Source organism: Rhamphochromis sp. 'chilingali' (assembly GCF_963969265.1).
Source record: "Rhamphochromis sp. 'chilingali' genome assembly, chromosome: 15".
Classification (NCBI taxonomy): domain Eukaryota; kingdom Metazoa; phylum Chordata; class Actinopteri; order Cichliformes; family Cichlidae; genus Rhamphochromis; species Rhamphochromis sp. 'chilingali'.
Window position 1 is genome coordinate 2,558,256 of NC_137942.1, and position 16,435 is coordinate 2,574,690.

At 42.5% G+C, this 16,435-nt stretch overlaps 1 protein-coding gene across 1 annotated transcript; it reads right to left on the bottom strand.

The window, feature by feature from the left end:
- Positions 1-1,788: 1,788 nt before the first annotated feature.
- LOC308412237 (polycomb protein suz12-B-like) lies at positions 1,789-16,182 on the bottom strand. The gene is made up of 16 exons (XM_080906431.1): positions 15,457-16,182; positions 14,628-14,674; positions 14,463-14,527; positions 9,722-9,790; positions 9,353-9,402; positions 9,178-9,263; positions 8,841-9,087; positions 7,925-8,027; positions 7,694-7,799; positions 7,433-7,607; positions 7,137-7,225; positions 5,827-5,970; positions 5,135-5,292; positions 4,844-5,042; positions 3,687-3,766; positions 1,789-3,582 (listed from the first exon to the last, which is right to left on the bottom strand). The coding sequence occupies exons 1-16, from the start codon at positions 15,617-15,619 to the stop codon at positions 3,159-3,161; spliced, it is 2,205 nt and encodes a 734-aa protein (XP_080762557.1). The 5' UTR covers positions 15,620-16,182; the 3' UTR covers positions 1,789-3,158.
- Between the last annotated feature and the right edge of the window lie 253 nt (positions 16,183-16,435).

Genomic DNA, 16,435 nt, shown 5'->3' on the forward strand with positions numbered 1-16,435 from the left:
TCCTTTAACTAAAAAACACCTAAAATGTCACTGATGGTGTTTGAGTTTCAAAAACATACATATCACAAAGCTATGGTTTTTTTTTTTACAGTCATATTTACATTTATATATAACAGGTGTAGTGGGCGTGTTCAGTAACTACATGTGCCGCCATGGTGTCCCCTCATCATTTTAATGTTGCTCCAGGACCAGTCACACTGTTGTGATGTCACAATTTTGCAGATTCGTGGGGGTAAAGAAAGCTAAAAGATGGACGAAGTTACTGTGCCTTCACCTGCTGGATTCTGGACTTCACAGTTTGGCCTCCAACAATGTTGATTTTTGGAGCCAGAAGTGAAAAGACTGGATGAAAACTGGTGTACCAAGCTATCAGCTAATGCTAGCTAGTTTGGTTAGCAAGAATACAGTGCACCCTAGGAGCTAACATCTACAGCTGCCTGTCTCAACATGGACCTGTCCAATTCTAATAAACAAAAATCCAAAAGGAAAAGCATCCAGTTTTAGAGTTTCTTAGTACCAATTAACAGACATGCATGTCTGTGTGCTGTATCAACTTTATGGATATGAAATGTGCTAACCAAGCTGCGTAGCATTAGCCTAAATGTGAAAGCGAGATGACATCATCTACATGAAGTAGATGGTTTGACCCACGTGTCAGAGTGGCCACTTTAAGCTGTGCAGTTTTTCTGAAGGAAGAAACCATCCAGAAATGTATTTATTTTTTTATATCTGGCTGAAAACATGTTTATTTAAACAAATTAAAGTTGGACATTTTAACATAGACTGATCCACTGCAGGAGCCTCTGGTGGTCGCTACAGGAACTGCACATTTTCATACTTATTTCAGTCTCCGAGTGTGTCGCTTGGTCTAAAAGTGATAAATCAGTACTAACTTTTCCCATCATGGTGGACTCAAACCCCAAACGTCCTGTGTGAAAGGCCTGGATTTGATCCATCCACCATCACCTCCTCCAGCCAACTTTAGACTTCCAGGTGTTTTTTTCCCCCCCTAATCAAAACATGTTTTTTTTTGGTTGGAGCAACATTATTTATATTGCATTAACGCCACACCATAAAGCGACATCACAACCCTGTGGAACCATTCGTTTTATAAGTGGCTTTTCTTGTTTCTTTTCTCTTTTTTTTTCTTTTTTTAAACAATTTCATTGATCAAATAAAAGAAAACAAACAAACAAACAAACAAACAAACAAACAAACAAACAAACACAAAACAGACCAGCCAAACTTGTATCAGTCCAAAACTTAAACTATTCAGTTTATAATAATTTCAAAATAAAGCAGCAATTTCTTATTTTAAAGAAACTGGAACCAGCACCTGCATAAACAGTTTAACCCTATAGTTATCAATTTTTTTTAGATTACAACAGTAGGAACGTGGCCTTTCCAAGCCTCTCTGAGCTCTGAGGAGCTTTTTTGTCCAGTTTTGCTGCACAGCGAGTGTTTTTTGTTGTCCTGGGCTCAGAGCACGGTAAAAACAGCACTGTAGGAAAAAGAGAGTCGCTTTAAAAAAACGAAACAGACAACTAAACATGCTTCTCGTTGTTGGAGAGCTGGCAGTGGAGATCTGTTGTAAGAAAGGAGATGCACTGAGGAGTAAAAACATTTAGCACCAGTAGTTTAAAGAAAAACATAACTGTAGGGGAGGTGTGCCCACGAGTACAGCAGAGTCACAGGTTCAATAAACCCTCAGATCCGACACAGACGAAGCTGGAACCTTTAACGATCCAGCGAAAACCCTTTACTTCCAGATAAAACTTGTTGTTAGGAGTCAGTTTTCATTGTCTCGGCTCGAGCTGAACTAAAGCAGCAAAAGAGAGAAAAACGCCTGCAAAGGAAAAGTCTTCACAGAGCATTGCAGCAAAAACGAACCATTTGTTTAATATTATCTTGTTTTCATGATCACTGGATGCCAAAAATTAACCCAACCTGAGGATTAACTTCCTGATTAACCCGATCAAAGAAAGCTCGGAGACTTTTGTCTCGTTGTGTTTGAGCTAACAAGCAGCTGAATCACACGGAAAACATCCTTGATCTTACGAGATCCCTCGAGCTCGCTGCACGGATAGTGAAAGGTAATGCTCCACAGTATGAGCAAAAATATATTTTCTTCATATTCTGACTCGCAGAATTATTATGAACATGATTTTCACATGAGCGGGGCTCAACAACAATACATATGGGGGAGAGAAAAAAGACTAACACAAGTGCAGAGAGTCTCTTAGCTTTGAGCATCGGTCTCATTAACAGTTAATACGAACTTTGTGGCGTCTCCAGGTAAAATCACCTGATAGCAACGGCTCTAACAGGCGTCTCGAGTTGTGATCAGCCACCTCCCGACCATCAGCGGTTCAACCCTGACCTTTCTTGATAATAACTGGTCAAACTTCCTTTTGCAGCAACACTCTTGACACCCAATCAGATGCCGTAACCGTGACACTACTGAGCATGTGCACACACTCCCTGCTAAAAGAAAACCTTTGGCGGAGCTGAGGGTGCCCGGAAGGTCACTGATTGATGCTTCACTCTGAGGAAGACTGACATGAGGTTTGAACGATGGAGTGAACACAAAATGACTCAGAGCACCAACGAAGAGTCTCGAGAGGCAAAGTAGCACCAAAGAGAGCACCAAATACGGATCACTCCGCTGCTGAAAACAGTCCCGAGCAGACGGCCCATCTCCTCCTGTTTGAATTCGCAGCTGCTGCATGAAATGTTGACGCCTCTTTTGAAGGCAACTCGTCATCTGCAGAAGGCGTACGACCGTCTTCTGCACCTCCAGCCCTAAGACCGAACCTGCTTTGTGCTCACTCCACAGCTGTGTCAGGCTGGAAATAAAACTGGAGCAGCTCAGAGTTAAACACTCAAACATTTACAGAAACAGGACAAACAACATGGAAAAAACATGAAAATAATTAAAAAATAATTCAAAGATCTCAGCGTTGATGAACTGTGAAACCATAAAGCGTCTCTTCGATTTGAATGTGTAACTTCCAGGATGTGAAGTTCATTTTGATCCTGGTGTAACCTGCCTTTGAGAATCCCTGCAGTAACCCGTGTGTGTCTAACACCTGTTTGCTGATTCAGGCCTCAGTCTTCCCGCTCTGTCCGGGAATCTTTGTGGCGCTCCAGCCGAGCAGTCACTTTAAAACCGAGCCGAAGCCGGACAATTTCTGCTTGGCGTGCGGCTTCTCGCCGCAGTCCTCCACCAGTTGATTTCCAGTCTCCAGGGAGCTGTTGGCGGTCTCGGTACTGCAGGTTTTAAACTCCGTCAGATCGGGATCAGGGTCAGGATCCGGCTCCGGCTGGGACTCCGCGGCCGTCTCCCAGTCCTCCTCCTCCTCTTCGTCGTCCTCCTCTTTGTCTCTGTGGGTGGCCTGGCTCTGGACGAGGCAGAGCCGGGCCATGGCCTGGTTGATGGTCAGCGTGCTGATCAGGTTGAAGTCATGCATGCTGATCAGATGGAGCAGGAAATTGCGGCACAGGTTGCGTTTGACGATGAAGGCGGCGTGGTGTTCAGCAAACAGCAGACACGCTTCGTTCATCTGGTTATCTGCGATGAAGCTGGGAGGAAGACGCCAGTGGATAAGGTGAGGTTTAAAAAACAAAAACCCTGAAATAAACCAAAAAACTTCTGCAGTTTGATAAAAGCTTTGCCGAGTACATACCCACGCTTCATGACGTGCAGATTCCACAGCTTCATGATCTCCTTCTCCCCCTCGTTCACGTCCATGAAGTCCTCGATTTGCTGCAATCAGAGCACACTAGTTAGCGTTTAGCATGGACTGTATATAAAAGATGGAGGTCGATTTTGAAGCCTCAAATTTATGATTTAGGCGAGTGTCGCATCCTCTGGTATTTTTAAAAAAAAAAGACTTTAAATGAGACCACAAACTCTTCAGCAAAGCATTTACTGAAGTCAGAACTCGAGTTAAAAATAGGGTCGTTTTCCTCATAGAGTTCTATACAAATCAGATTTAAGAGGAGCCGCTCCCTGCAGATTTAAGACACCTCTGCACTGGCTTCATTCTTCAAACCACGGGGTTACATCCATCTTTTACATACAGTCTATAGCGTTTATGCAGGTTGGAGTCCAACATCACAGAGAAAACTTGAAAAAGAAAACCTCCCCAAAACAACCAAAGAAACGCAAGAACACAACAACCATTTGTAAACGGTGTGTGTGTGTTGAAATCTTTTTTATCGTTCATTATAAAACCTGCTTTAAGTCACAGGTTGTTAAGTCATGGGGAGCTTTAATGTTGACATCAATAGGCCAGTGGCAGAAACGTCCACGCTGACTTCTGTTACCCTCACACCAATCTGGAAAAGTTAGCATAGTTAACACAGTCACGAGAAGCAGAAGCCGTTCACAGGAGGAGAGAAGCCCGAGCGTCTGCTGAATCGTCTGAATCCTTCAGAGGTTTTTAACGATCAGAGAAAACAGTCGAGATCAAAGTGACATCTTCAACAAAAACTGGCTGTTTCGTCTGAACAACAACCCGAAATGTTTTACTCTCCAAATGTTCTCCTTTTAGAAGCAGGAGAAACCAAATGTTTCAATATCGCTGTTTGATTATTGGAAGCGTATTTGTTTCTCTGAATTTGGTGAAGATGGAAACAGGGTTATCCTGGATTTTTCCCTTTCATGACTATTAAATTTCCTATCCCAGACTGAGAGAGCCGGGACACACCAATCAAACTTTTTACAGTTCAAACTGTGTTGATATCGAATACCGATCCAATGAAGCTTTCTACTGTTTTTATACCCGGCTTCTTCCTCCTCAGGAGCATTCCTGTGTTCGCTCGTCTGGCTCAAGCTCACCTTTACAGTCTTCTCTTTGAGCCAGTCGGGGTCCCTCTCGTCCTCGCTGTCCACTTCCATCTCCTGGGGCCTCAGCGGCAGGCAGCTGTCGCTGTGGAAGTACAGGCGATTGTGTCCACTGATGTACGTCCTCTGCGCCTCCCGATCGCCATCCTCAGACTCCAGAAACTCAGACAGGCTCGGCTTTGTCCTCTTGGGTCTGAGAGGACAGGAAGAGGATGATCAGGAGTTCCTGTCGCCCTCGGCAGCATGTAAATAAATATAAAGGTAGAGGAGAAGTTGGAGGGGTACCTGCAGACCAGAAAGTGGGTGACGGCGGTTCTCTTCACGGGGCCGTTCCTGCTGAAGGCGAAGCCCGGCTGGCTGTGGATGTCCTGAGGATTTCCTGCATACGACCCATCGTAAGACTCGTTGATAGAGACCTCAATCTTTGCTCCTTTGGGATGGGGCTGCCAAAGATCAGAGATGCATATTTAAAGGACACGCTCGACAATATGTTAAAAGATCTCAGTGCTGAATTTAAATAAGAAATACTGATGATACCCCCAAGTTTTACATTGTACGATGTTTTTAAAGTACTGGTATCTTTGATTTTATTTGTTCTTAGCTTTGATTCTAAGCCTTGTGGAGCACGCTCATCAGGTTGTAATAGAACTTAAAAATGAAACGCTCCTCGATGCTCGTGTTGACTCCAACAGCGTGTCGACTGTTTGAATCCAAAGGATTTATGCTCCTGGGGATATCTGTGCTTCTCTTCCTTTCCTAGAGCCAACATTAGCTCTGACTGACGCAGATGTGGCTACTGCACTAGATATCAAGTAATCTACCCAAGTTAGCAGGTAAGCTGATGTTGGGCAACATCTGCACGAAGACATTTTTACCTAAGAAACATGTCTGACAGAACAGGAATTTGGTTGGTAGGAAAGCTTTGGTCAAACTGGCAGTGCAAAACATGAGAGCAACAGCTGGTGTACATCTCTCACCACGTAGTTGAAGATGAAGCGGGAGTGGGACAGTTTGAGGTGTTTGACGAGACTGTACAGCTTCCTGCAGTTCAGTGTGCACCACGGACAGTGGAGGTCATCCCTGGCCTCGGTCTGCTGCCGTGTGTTGTTGTTGTATTGAAACTAGGAAAGAAAGAAACAGAGTGTGATCTCAGCTGCTGAGAAGCGACAGACTCGCTGATCTTTGACGAGGAATTCACATCCCGTTGCCACTTCTCCGGAGGTCTGAATCGACATGCAGCGGCCTTCATAAATCCCACCGTGTCTCACACTTTGATCTCGGCACTCCTTTGTTTCGCTGTCACACCTCATCGGTGGTTTTTGGGTCATTTTATCTCACCTAAACTCACCACAGGGATTCCCGACGCCCAAGAAAAGGGATTACCAATTCTAATGCTAATGCAACAACACAAAAATACCACATCTTTTACCCCATCTGTGCTCAGGTGTAGACTGACATTAACTGGTAGGATATACATGTGCCCCAGACAGAAAATATACTTCCCGTTGACGCGCATTAGAAAGTCGTGCTGGCCAAAATAAAAATTGCGTTTTGTGTCAACGAACATGGACAATTTGCCTTTTCGTGATAACTTCATGTTTTCCTCCGAGGCCAGGCTGAAAATTTGTTTTGTAAATTGAAGTGAGCTCCGTTCATACAGTTCACTCACGCTTGAATCTGTGAGTGTCCAACTTTTCTAACCATCTGTAACACACAGTCTCTCTTTCACTGGATTCTTCACGGGGGGAGAGCCGAAGCAGTGGAGAAACTACAGACAGCAGATGTCCATCAGGTGTCCATCATCCATCAGCACAGACAGCAGCTGTGCAAAGCCTTTGAATGAGGCTGTGGGTTGCCTCGAGTAACGCTCATGAAATCATTCCTACTGTTCTCTATAAAACTCTGTCACAGGTGAACACACCTGTCAGGTGTAAGATTTCACACACACTTCTGTATTATTCCTTCTTGTACAGTGTACATATTATCTATTAATGGGATTTGCACTCTCAGTCTTACTTTTTACTCTTCCTAAAATCAGTTTTATTATTTATTTTCTTTGTTTTCTTATCACATGTGTACGTTTTTGCACTGTCACAGTATAAAGCCCTCACCACTTGCTCCTGCTGTAACAACAGGCATAAGGATCCTTTGTGGGATCAACAAAGTATCCATCCATCATAGAAAAATTACAGATGTGTGTAAAAAAAGATCCACAATGACATTTAAGGGTCACAGAAATGACTGAAGTCTGTGGGAGAAACGGCAGCGTTAGCAGGTACGGACTGACCTGGTAGAAGATTCGTAGTTTCTGTCGAGGCTCAGATAAGACTTGTTCTCTTCTGGTTTGAACATCTGTATTTACCGACTCTTTCACAGCTGCAGAAGAAAAACAGCAACACTTTCACTGCTGATGTTATAGGTCAGTTTACTGAGGGCCACACTGGGAAAAGGGCCAAACATATGCAGGTTACTAGCACGTCATAATTTTATCTAAATATTAGATCATCCTGGATATAATCAACATGAAACACGAGTTTGACGCGTGTGCTGAAACACAGCACACATTATCTGTGCTACACTCACTTGGTGCGTGCGTGGCTCTCAGGGTGCTGGGTCGGGTGTCCTGGTTGGTTTCGGAGTTGCGGGTGGCGAGCGGTTTGGCCACGGGTGCGGTGGAATGATCGGCGGAGTCGCTGGTCCAGCGCAGTGTGAACTGCAGAGTCGGACCCTGAGAGAAACTCTCAAACGGAGGCAAACGCTGCAAAAACAGCAAACACGGGGTTTCACTACACAGATCAGCTGTGTGAACTGAGGGTTACTTGGTTCACGCACACAAACACACACCTTTCCATCTAGGATGGTCTCCCAGGTCGCCCTCTTCTTACCGACGGGACACTCCTCCATCTCTTGCATGGACACCTCGTACTCGCCGTCCAATAACTGCAGACGCCTGCACGCAAGTACACGACAACGTCTTCTCACTTCTGCTGCACAAACGCTGCAATGACACCTTTTCTTTCCTGTGCCAAAAGGTGCTACTGTGTGTGCGCGTCAGTGTATGTGTGTGTCTTTCACCTGTTTTTATCAAAGACTGTCATCTGAGCTACAAATGTGGTTTCTCCCTCCTCCCTGAGAGCAGAGCTCCTCCTTTTCCTGTTCACAGCTTCTTCTGAAAAGTCTGAAAAAGACACACGGTGACATGAACCTCTGCTCCGCCAAACCGTCCCTCGTTTTCTGCACGGATGTGGAGCTACGAGGGTGACTGTGTTTAATTTTTAAGTTCAAACAGCTGAAGAAATATAGATATAGATAGAGCAGCCATAATAATCTTCTGCAAGTTAAACTGGGTCAACTAAAAACTTTGAGTGAATCAAGTCTGAAGGACCCGCTATAAACGAACTCGAAACATCACTGAACTACATCAAGACTCGCCGTACAACAGTCTCACCTCCCAACATCTGATAATTTCCACTGCAGACCAATAAGAAATCTGAAGTCGTTAAGCAAAGGGAGGACTCTTTGGCATCTAAGAAGTTGGTTTAAACTCGTAATTCTACTCGCTGCTATTCTGATTGGATCCAACCAAAGTTGTCTCAATGTGTGTTACCAAAACATATGACACATTTCCTGTCCCCTGATGATTTAAGCCCTACTGACACTAGTAACTGGTTAACAACTTCCTGTGACAGTTTCCCACCAGTACTGGCAAAACTGTCATGGACTCACGTGAGGGGTGCTTTAACTTCATTGGTGTTTGAAACCAAAGTCAAATCCTGCTTCCTTTCACTATCCCAGTTTACGGCCTAAATCAGGATTTTCTCCAATAGTTTAGTTCATGTTTTCTTTTTCATTGCAGGGGATGATCGGATGACAAACAAAGCAAGTTGGCTTTTTGCTACAATCCCATTTTCTTGTCCTTGGTTTGTCTTGCTCTGTCAAGCTTTTGCAAAGCTGCAGAGATGAGACCCACCCAATAACCCACTCTGCCCACCTCTGCTGTGGTGAATCTCGCCATTAGCAAGCCCGTTGATCTGTGTTCGTGGATGCCCGGGTCGTGACACTCTGAAGAGCAGCGAATAAGATTTGACCATGTGAGAGTTGCTGGGTTCAAACTCGCTGCTGGGAACCAGCAGGGAGGGGTAGGAGCTCAGCTTGGCCTGGACCCCGGCGCTCGTGTCTGGGTTCAGAGGGACTTGCTTCTTTCCCGTGGGGACCTGCTTCACCGGACAGCTCACGTCCTACACAGGAAGCAAGAAAAGGAAACTTCGTGTGTTTCATTTAGACGTGCAAGCTGTAGAAAACCAGCAGAGGAAATTCATGACACACACCTTCCTCTTCTTGTGGCAGACTTTGACCAGGAGCACCTCCAGAGACACCGAGTTCTGCTCGTTCTCGCTGTCCTGAGAGAGTTTTCCTGTAAACAAACAACACAAAAGATTTCCTGTTAGTCACAGTGGGATCAGTGGAAACGATAAAACAAAGTGCCGATATGGAAAAACGTACCAGCTTTATGGAAGAAGCCAGTAAAGGTGAGCTGAAGATTGGAGGCCAAGCTGTAGAAGAGGGGAAAACGTTCTGAGATATTTTTAAAACCAAACATTGTGAAGTTTGCAGCTATAAAAGGAGGCGTTCTGGTGCCAGAGAAAGCAGCATCAAATAAAAAATGTGAAACTTGAGAATCTCTTTTTGCTACAGCACTGTTTTCCTGCTAAAAATGGGCTTTTAGGTGTGGATGTACCTCAGCGGGATCGCTCCACATGTAGCTGGTGAACTTTTTATTGATATTTTGTCACCTGATAAACAAAAACGAGCTAAATGTTTTCTAGAAGCTTGGAATGGAAAGCAGAGAGTCCTGCAGGACTGAGCGCTTACCTGTGAGTCTCCTGTTCCCCTCTCATCTTCTCCACTTTGAACAGAAGATTGTCAACCTTGTAATTTTTCCTGCACATGGAGACAAACGGCAGCAGTTAGCAATCGTACAACCAGCCCACTGAAAGTCCAAACATGCAGAAACTCAGTGGCAAACGTCTTGTTTCTGGAGGAAGATCAGGTTCTTGTCCTCGGGACAAGGACGTAATCTGGATTACGGCACACTACACCTGGGGTTATACAGCTGCAGGCAGATTGAATGACTCGTTTTTCTTATAAGGGCTAACGACACCTCTCAATATTAGCTTCTGTCATTTAAAATCTTCCTCCTCACACTCAGAGTCCTGAACGATCACATCTCAAAGTAGGGGTGGGCGATATATCGAATTCACTGTGTTTTTCTGCGTACGATGGTTAAAATGGCTTTATTGTAACCATCAAGTATAAATTGCCAAACAATATTAAGCTGTCTGTATGTAATTCACTGTGACTTTCTGTCCAGCACACTGCGCTGAGCAGGCGCTTATATACTACCAGATTCAGACGAGAGGGAATGAAACTCGCTGTCATTTGGATTCCACGAGGATGACGCCGAACAAAATCCGGTAATTTGCAAAACATGCTGCAAAAAGTAGAAGTACCACAAAATATCCCACCAGCTGAAAAGTCATCCAATGCAAAGGTAAGGCCGTTTTAACCGCTGCCTGTCAACGTCAATGTTAAATAAATGAGCTGTGATACCGGTGACTGTTCTAGGTCAGTCGTTTTTATAGTCACTGTCTAGACTTTTGTTTTTGTAATTTGAGGTGATCATATTTTTTAATTTTACAATTTGTACATGTTATAAGCACAAAAAAGCACCTTTTTAAATTCAGTCGTTTTATTTTCTCTCATCAAATCTTGCTTGATGTACTTTTGTTGCTTTGATCTTCTGTTTGTTAAAGGTCTGGTGTTGACCACAGAACGAGGTTCACTGTGACAGTGTCGTCATTAGAGAAAACCTCTGTGGGCAACTGATGGTTAAAGATAATGGTTAAAATAAGGCGTTTCTATTCATGTAGTAAAATATATGTTTGAAAGTAACTTTTGTTTTTTGAGTTTAGTTAAACAGGGTTAGGGTTGGTTACACATAAATCGCCAAAAAGCATTGTGATTTTATGTTTTCCTCATATCGCCCAGCCCTGTCTCAAAGACCACACAGTACCAGCACTTACCTCTGTGCAGGCTTATACGCGTTTCCTGGAGTTTCTAAAAGTAGGACGCGAGGCAGAGTCTCGTTCTTGTCAAAATGGAGTTCTTTCTCACCACCTTCTCCAAGTCTTGCTCACAGGAGATCATCTGATTGTTGAGGTTTCTGCCGTTAATTTTCTGTTCATACGAACCAGCGTTTTGTGACATAAACAAAAAGGAGTTGTTCTAAAACGGTGCTGCAGCCCACACTGACGGGTCACGGACAGCCAGAGGAAAAAATAAGAGGTGAAACTTAGTTGAATAATTGCATTTCCTTTGGTAAATAACAACTGTCAAACGGAAATATGCTTCATTTAAAACTGAACTGTTTTGTTGATAATATCTTATAATATTTATATATTTAAAAAAAAAAAAAAAAACTGTTGGAAGTGGGAAGCAAGCTTTTTATCAGACAGAGGATTCACTGAAGACTGCACCAGGCTCAGTGTAAGATAAAGGGGGATTATTTTGAACTGTGAATCATGCAAAGCTGTTTTAACAGTCCAAGAATGAAAACAAATTAGCAGAGTAGGTGCCCTTTAAGAAGAAGAAGGAGGAGGAGGAGGAGGAGGAGGAGGAGGAGGAGGAGGAGGAGGAGAAGAAGAAGACGAAGAAGAAGATGAAGACGAAGAAGAAGAAGAAGAAGAAGAAGAAGAAGAAGAAAGGTAAAGGCCGTCAGTGATCTTTAAAAGCTGAAATAAACTTTTCGTCTTTGAGCTTTTAGACTCGAGTGAAGTGAGGGAAAAGGCACTTTAAACGACGTGGCTGACAAAACTCTTAAATGGTGTGAACGCACAATAAGAGGTATTAGGTATTGAATTAATATCAGCAGAAGGATGACGACGTTTCTGACGTTTTGGTTTGTGTGTCTGCTTGAAAGTATTTTATTCAACTGCCAGTTTAAGTCAGCATCGCTGGCAAGTCCTGATGTGTTCTTAAATAAAATTAAATAGAGAAGCACGTCCCCCCAGCTCATAATGGCTGCACACCGTTTGAGTTTTGTAGTGCATGTACTCTGGAGAGCTAACATAAATAAAGTCCTGTCCAGCTTTAACCTGAGCTGTACTCTAATGAGCCAAAGTAACTGAGAACAGCTGTGAGGTAACCTTCACATCTGTAGGCTGTCTTCAGGCCCAAGCAGTCTCATTTTAATGACCGCTGCAGAGGGAACTACAAAAACCATTAACATCTATACGCCGCCAAGCATCCAGCACCACACTGCTGCTACAGGACTGTAACATTCAAGCTATTATTTTAATGGAAATGCTCCTGCTTACAGGAAATTTCAACTTCATTTACGAGCTCAGTCATTTATATGGCTTGCTATGGATTTTTAAATTTACTTTTCAGTGACTGATGCACTAAATGTTTTCTGAAACTTTATAGGCTTTCAACTTGTTGGTAATTCTTCCATTATTTGGCATCTTAACTGTATACAGGACATAAACATTGAAACTTTGGGCTTTCCTTTCCTGATTGATGTTGATCCATTTGTTCCTTATCAGAGCTCCAAGTTTATCAGACTGTGGCCTCCTGCTTGTCCAATCACTTTTAAAGTCTGCCCATAGATTTTCGATTGGATTAAGATCTGTTGAAATGTTAATTTGATGTGTAGCTTCTTACCAAACTCCTCCTGGATCGCTGGAAGAAGCTGGTGATTGTTTGAGTTTTTAGCAATAATCAGTTACAAACCTGTGATCAACTTGGAGCTCTGGAGGAAGGAACGGATCACCAATAATAAGACTTGCCCCAGAAGCTGATCTTGAGCATGCTACCAACGATTTTAGAAGTCATGAAGAAGAAGGGTCTAAACTATAAATACTGACTTTTTGTAGAGATGTGATTAGTTCGGTAGTAAGTCTTCGAATCTTATTTTTCTCTATAATCATGGAAATATGTAACAATAATATAACTATAACCTAAACAGGAACGTGTATAATTTTGTACATCCTTATTACGATAATGATTTAAATCATCATTAATGACCAGAGAAAATGACAGAAGGGCTCCATTAATGCTCATCTTAAAAATTCCAGTAGATACTATACCCCATGTTTTAGTAGCTACAACAGCCTGGTTGGTATCTTTAGGGTTAAACACACAAAATGAGCCAAATTACCTGAGACCCTGTACATTTAAGGCAGGCTGTGTACCCCCTTCTTTTCCAAGAAGCCATACAAGAGAAACCGTGTCCTGCTCAAACATTTTATTGCAGTCTCTCTCTCTGCAGCAAACTCAGCTGGGCGCAGACCCAAAGATCACCTCTGTGTAGAAGGAGTTACATGAACTTCAGTTTCTGATAATCCAACCATTTAACAACCCTGCTGGTTTCCTGCTTCCTTATCTTCTGGTTATTAATGCTTTAAATAAAACAGTCAATAACTGTGGTGTGGCCCTGAGTCTCTTCATCTCAAATCACAAGTTGCGTTTCATGTGACTGAAGCATGCACCACTGCAGCGTAAAGTGAAACTGAGCTGAGCAGCAGCAGACACCTGGTTCAAAACCTCCAATTCAAATCAAGAACACACACACACACACACACACTAACAGCCAACAAGTCCACAGCAACAAGAGAAAACTACTGTCATGCAAAGAGAGAAGAAGCAAAAATCCAAAAACCAGCAGAAAACAATCTGTTTAACCTCATAGTAGAGCTTAAAACACAAATAACAAGTGACAGCATCTTTTTAACAATTAAATTGGGTTAAAAACCTCAAACACATTAAACAAAAAACCCCAAAACATTCAACAATAACAGCTTAATCATAACTTAACTTGATATAACTTTTAAAGTTAGATTATAGTAAATGGACTGGTTCTCACATATGACTTTTCTACTCTACCTGAGCACTCAGTGCTTTATACAACATTACCTGTCACGTGTCTCAGTTAAATGCTGAATAACTTCCTCTCTATGCTCCTTTCTTTAACACTAAATCCATGATTAATCTGCCCTCTAACAAAAAGCTAAATAAAGTACCACAAACTAAACCAGAGAGACGTTTGGAGGCAGCTCAGCTGCAGCTATCACTTGCACCATTTTAAACACTTATTGAGGTCTGCAAAATAAAATGCATGTCCTGCAACATAACAGAAGTTGTGACATGCCCTTTGTAATCCAATACAATCCTTCGGTGTGTCGTCTGAACCACAGACAGCCTCATGTGTATCAGCGTGATCTTTTTTTTCCTTCCCCTGTAGAGTCTGTATGCAAAGCAGCTCAACTGAAAAAACCTTCTATCTCAGCTTTAACTGATCGAGGCAGCCTCCACGTGTCAGTTAGCTCTCACTCATGATAACAACTGACCTTCTTTCTAAGAGTCAAACTTTTTCAATAAACTTTAAAACCCGAGAAAGTGACAAGTACAATTTTTGCTGAAAAAACACGAGATCTACACATGAATCACATTGAGGTGCATTAAAGGAAAAGAAAAATTATAGCTAAAATTGTAAAAAAACAAACAAAAAAAACAAAACAAAACAAAAAAGCTTGTTAACAGTCTGAGTTTTTACCTTTTGATGTTATTCCTTGAGTTTCTGTGGGACATGTAAGTGAGTGTCCTGTGCAAAAAGATGGGCTGAAATGCAGAAAAACAATGTTTTTTTAAATACACATCAGTAATTTATGAAACGTAGAGACTATCTGAACTGTTAAGTTTAACGAAGTTAAAAACTTACAGCTATCAAGTTTCTTGTGCGGAGAAACCTGTAGATTTGGGTTGGTTCTGCAAATAAACAGTCCAAATGTCAGAACATTAATTCATGTATTATTCACTAGAACTGCACCAACATACCCAGTGATATATTTTTTTCGACTACCTCAGTTTATCTACCCTGCCACATCAGTTCAGAGTTGACTGAATATCCAAATATGGTGTAACTAGAAGCTAAAAACCTTTAAAACATTCTTACTTGCTATGACATAAAAGGGGAAAGATGACCATTTTCAAAACACATGCTATGGATCCATTTTAAATATCAGTATCAGTGCATCGTCACGTAGTTTCGTTTCAAGTAAAGTACCACACATTTGCCACTTGAACCTTCAAGAATAGGAATTTTTCTCCATTTCACAGCTACTCTGACTGTTCAAAGTTTAAAAAAAAGAAAAAGACATCTGGAAGCACAGTTTTTGACATTTACTGAATTATGAAAACTTAGAACTATGAATTATAAATAAGTTAACAACAATCCTGCAGAAAGAGAAAGTTAAAAAGCAACAGCAGAGACTATATTAATTACTAGGTTTGTCTGGGTCTCTCTGACACAAGTTTCAGGATGTAACATTGAGTGTGATGACCCTCCAGGACATGCAGTTAAGAGTAAATGGACACATTTACTCTTAGAATTACTGTGTACAGTACCGGTTTGTAGATAATAATAAAAGTACGGCATTAAGTCAGCTCTCTTCCTCCTGCTACCGCTGCATGCACATGGCCGCGGGAAAGCTTCCTATAAGCTTAAATTAACACTTTATACATGCAACCCGATGACAGCAGTAACTTACTCTCGAAGGCCTGCAGGAACAACTCGTGGTCGGCTTGAATAAGTTGCATGTTGGGCTTCTTGGCTGCAGCCATCGAGGCGGAGGACGGCTGGTGGTGGTACAACCCATTGGGTTTACCTCCAGAGCCCAAGCCCACCGGATGGCTCTGCTTGTGAGGAGCCATTACAACAGTGAAAAAAAATAAGAGAAAGATCAAAGAAACTCTCCCACCACCAAATGCGAGGTGGTGTAAAATGATAAAGAAATGCGGCTCCTCTTCCTTTGTGAAAACAAAAGAGCAGCAGTGGCAGAAAATCAGCCGCTCAGGAGAAACACCGCCTACTCCCCATTTTACACAACGATTTGTAAAGTTTCTCCTCTTTTATATCCGTCATTGGCGAAACTCCGACTTAACGCTCTCGACGAGGAACAGGTTAAGCAGTTGGTGAGGGCGGTTAACAGACTTGAAATGCGCGAAACAAGAGAACAGCCTCCGGCAGGCGGATTGCTAGCTAACTGGCTAACTTCCTTAGCCAGCTAGCAACCACCTTGCGCTAACCGGTTAGCATTGTCCAGCGCTCTGACTTTACCGACGACGACCACGCGCGTTTCTATCACGCGACATCTCATAAATCACATAAACGATAGTCTTTCTGAGGCTTTGGTGCCACAACAACATCAAATTCACAGTAGCTCTCGCCGAGCGCCTGTTTCCAAGTTGGGATATAGACCCCGGAACACAGCAACAAAGCACTCATACATCCGGTTGGAATTTCCTAAATAAAGTTTTACTTTATTTATGACATTGGCAAATGCATATTTTACCCGTTTATACGCGGTAATTGTGCATAAATTGCAATCAGAAAAAAATTAAATAGAAAATCTTACAATACAAAGTAGATTTAAAAAAAAAAAAAAACCCTCACGCAATTGTTCAGCTTTTATTAGGAAGGCAAACTTCCTTTATGTGGCCTCAATTCAGCGACTTCACAGATATACG

Excerpts from the sequence above, each read along its gene's own strand:
- LOC308412237 (XM_080906431.1), bottom strand. The coding sequence starts at position 15,619 with ATGGCTCCTCACAAGCAGAGCCATCCGGTGGGCTTGGGCTCTGGAGGT. Across the intron at positions 9,791-14,462 it reads TCAAGGAATAACATCAAAAG|GAAAAATTACAAGGTTGACA; the intron begins GTAAAAACTCAG and ends CTCCATGTGCAG. Across the intron at positions 9,264-9,352 it reads TGGCTTCTTCCATAAAGCTG|GAAAACTCTCTCAGGACAGC; the intron begins GTACGTTTTTCC and ends GTTTGTTTACAG.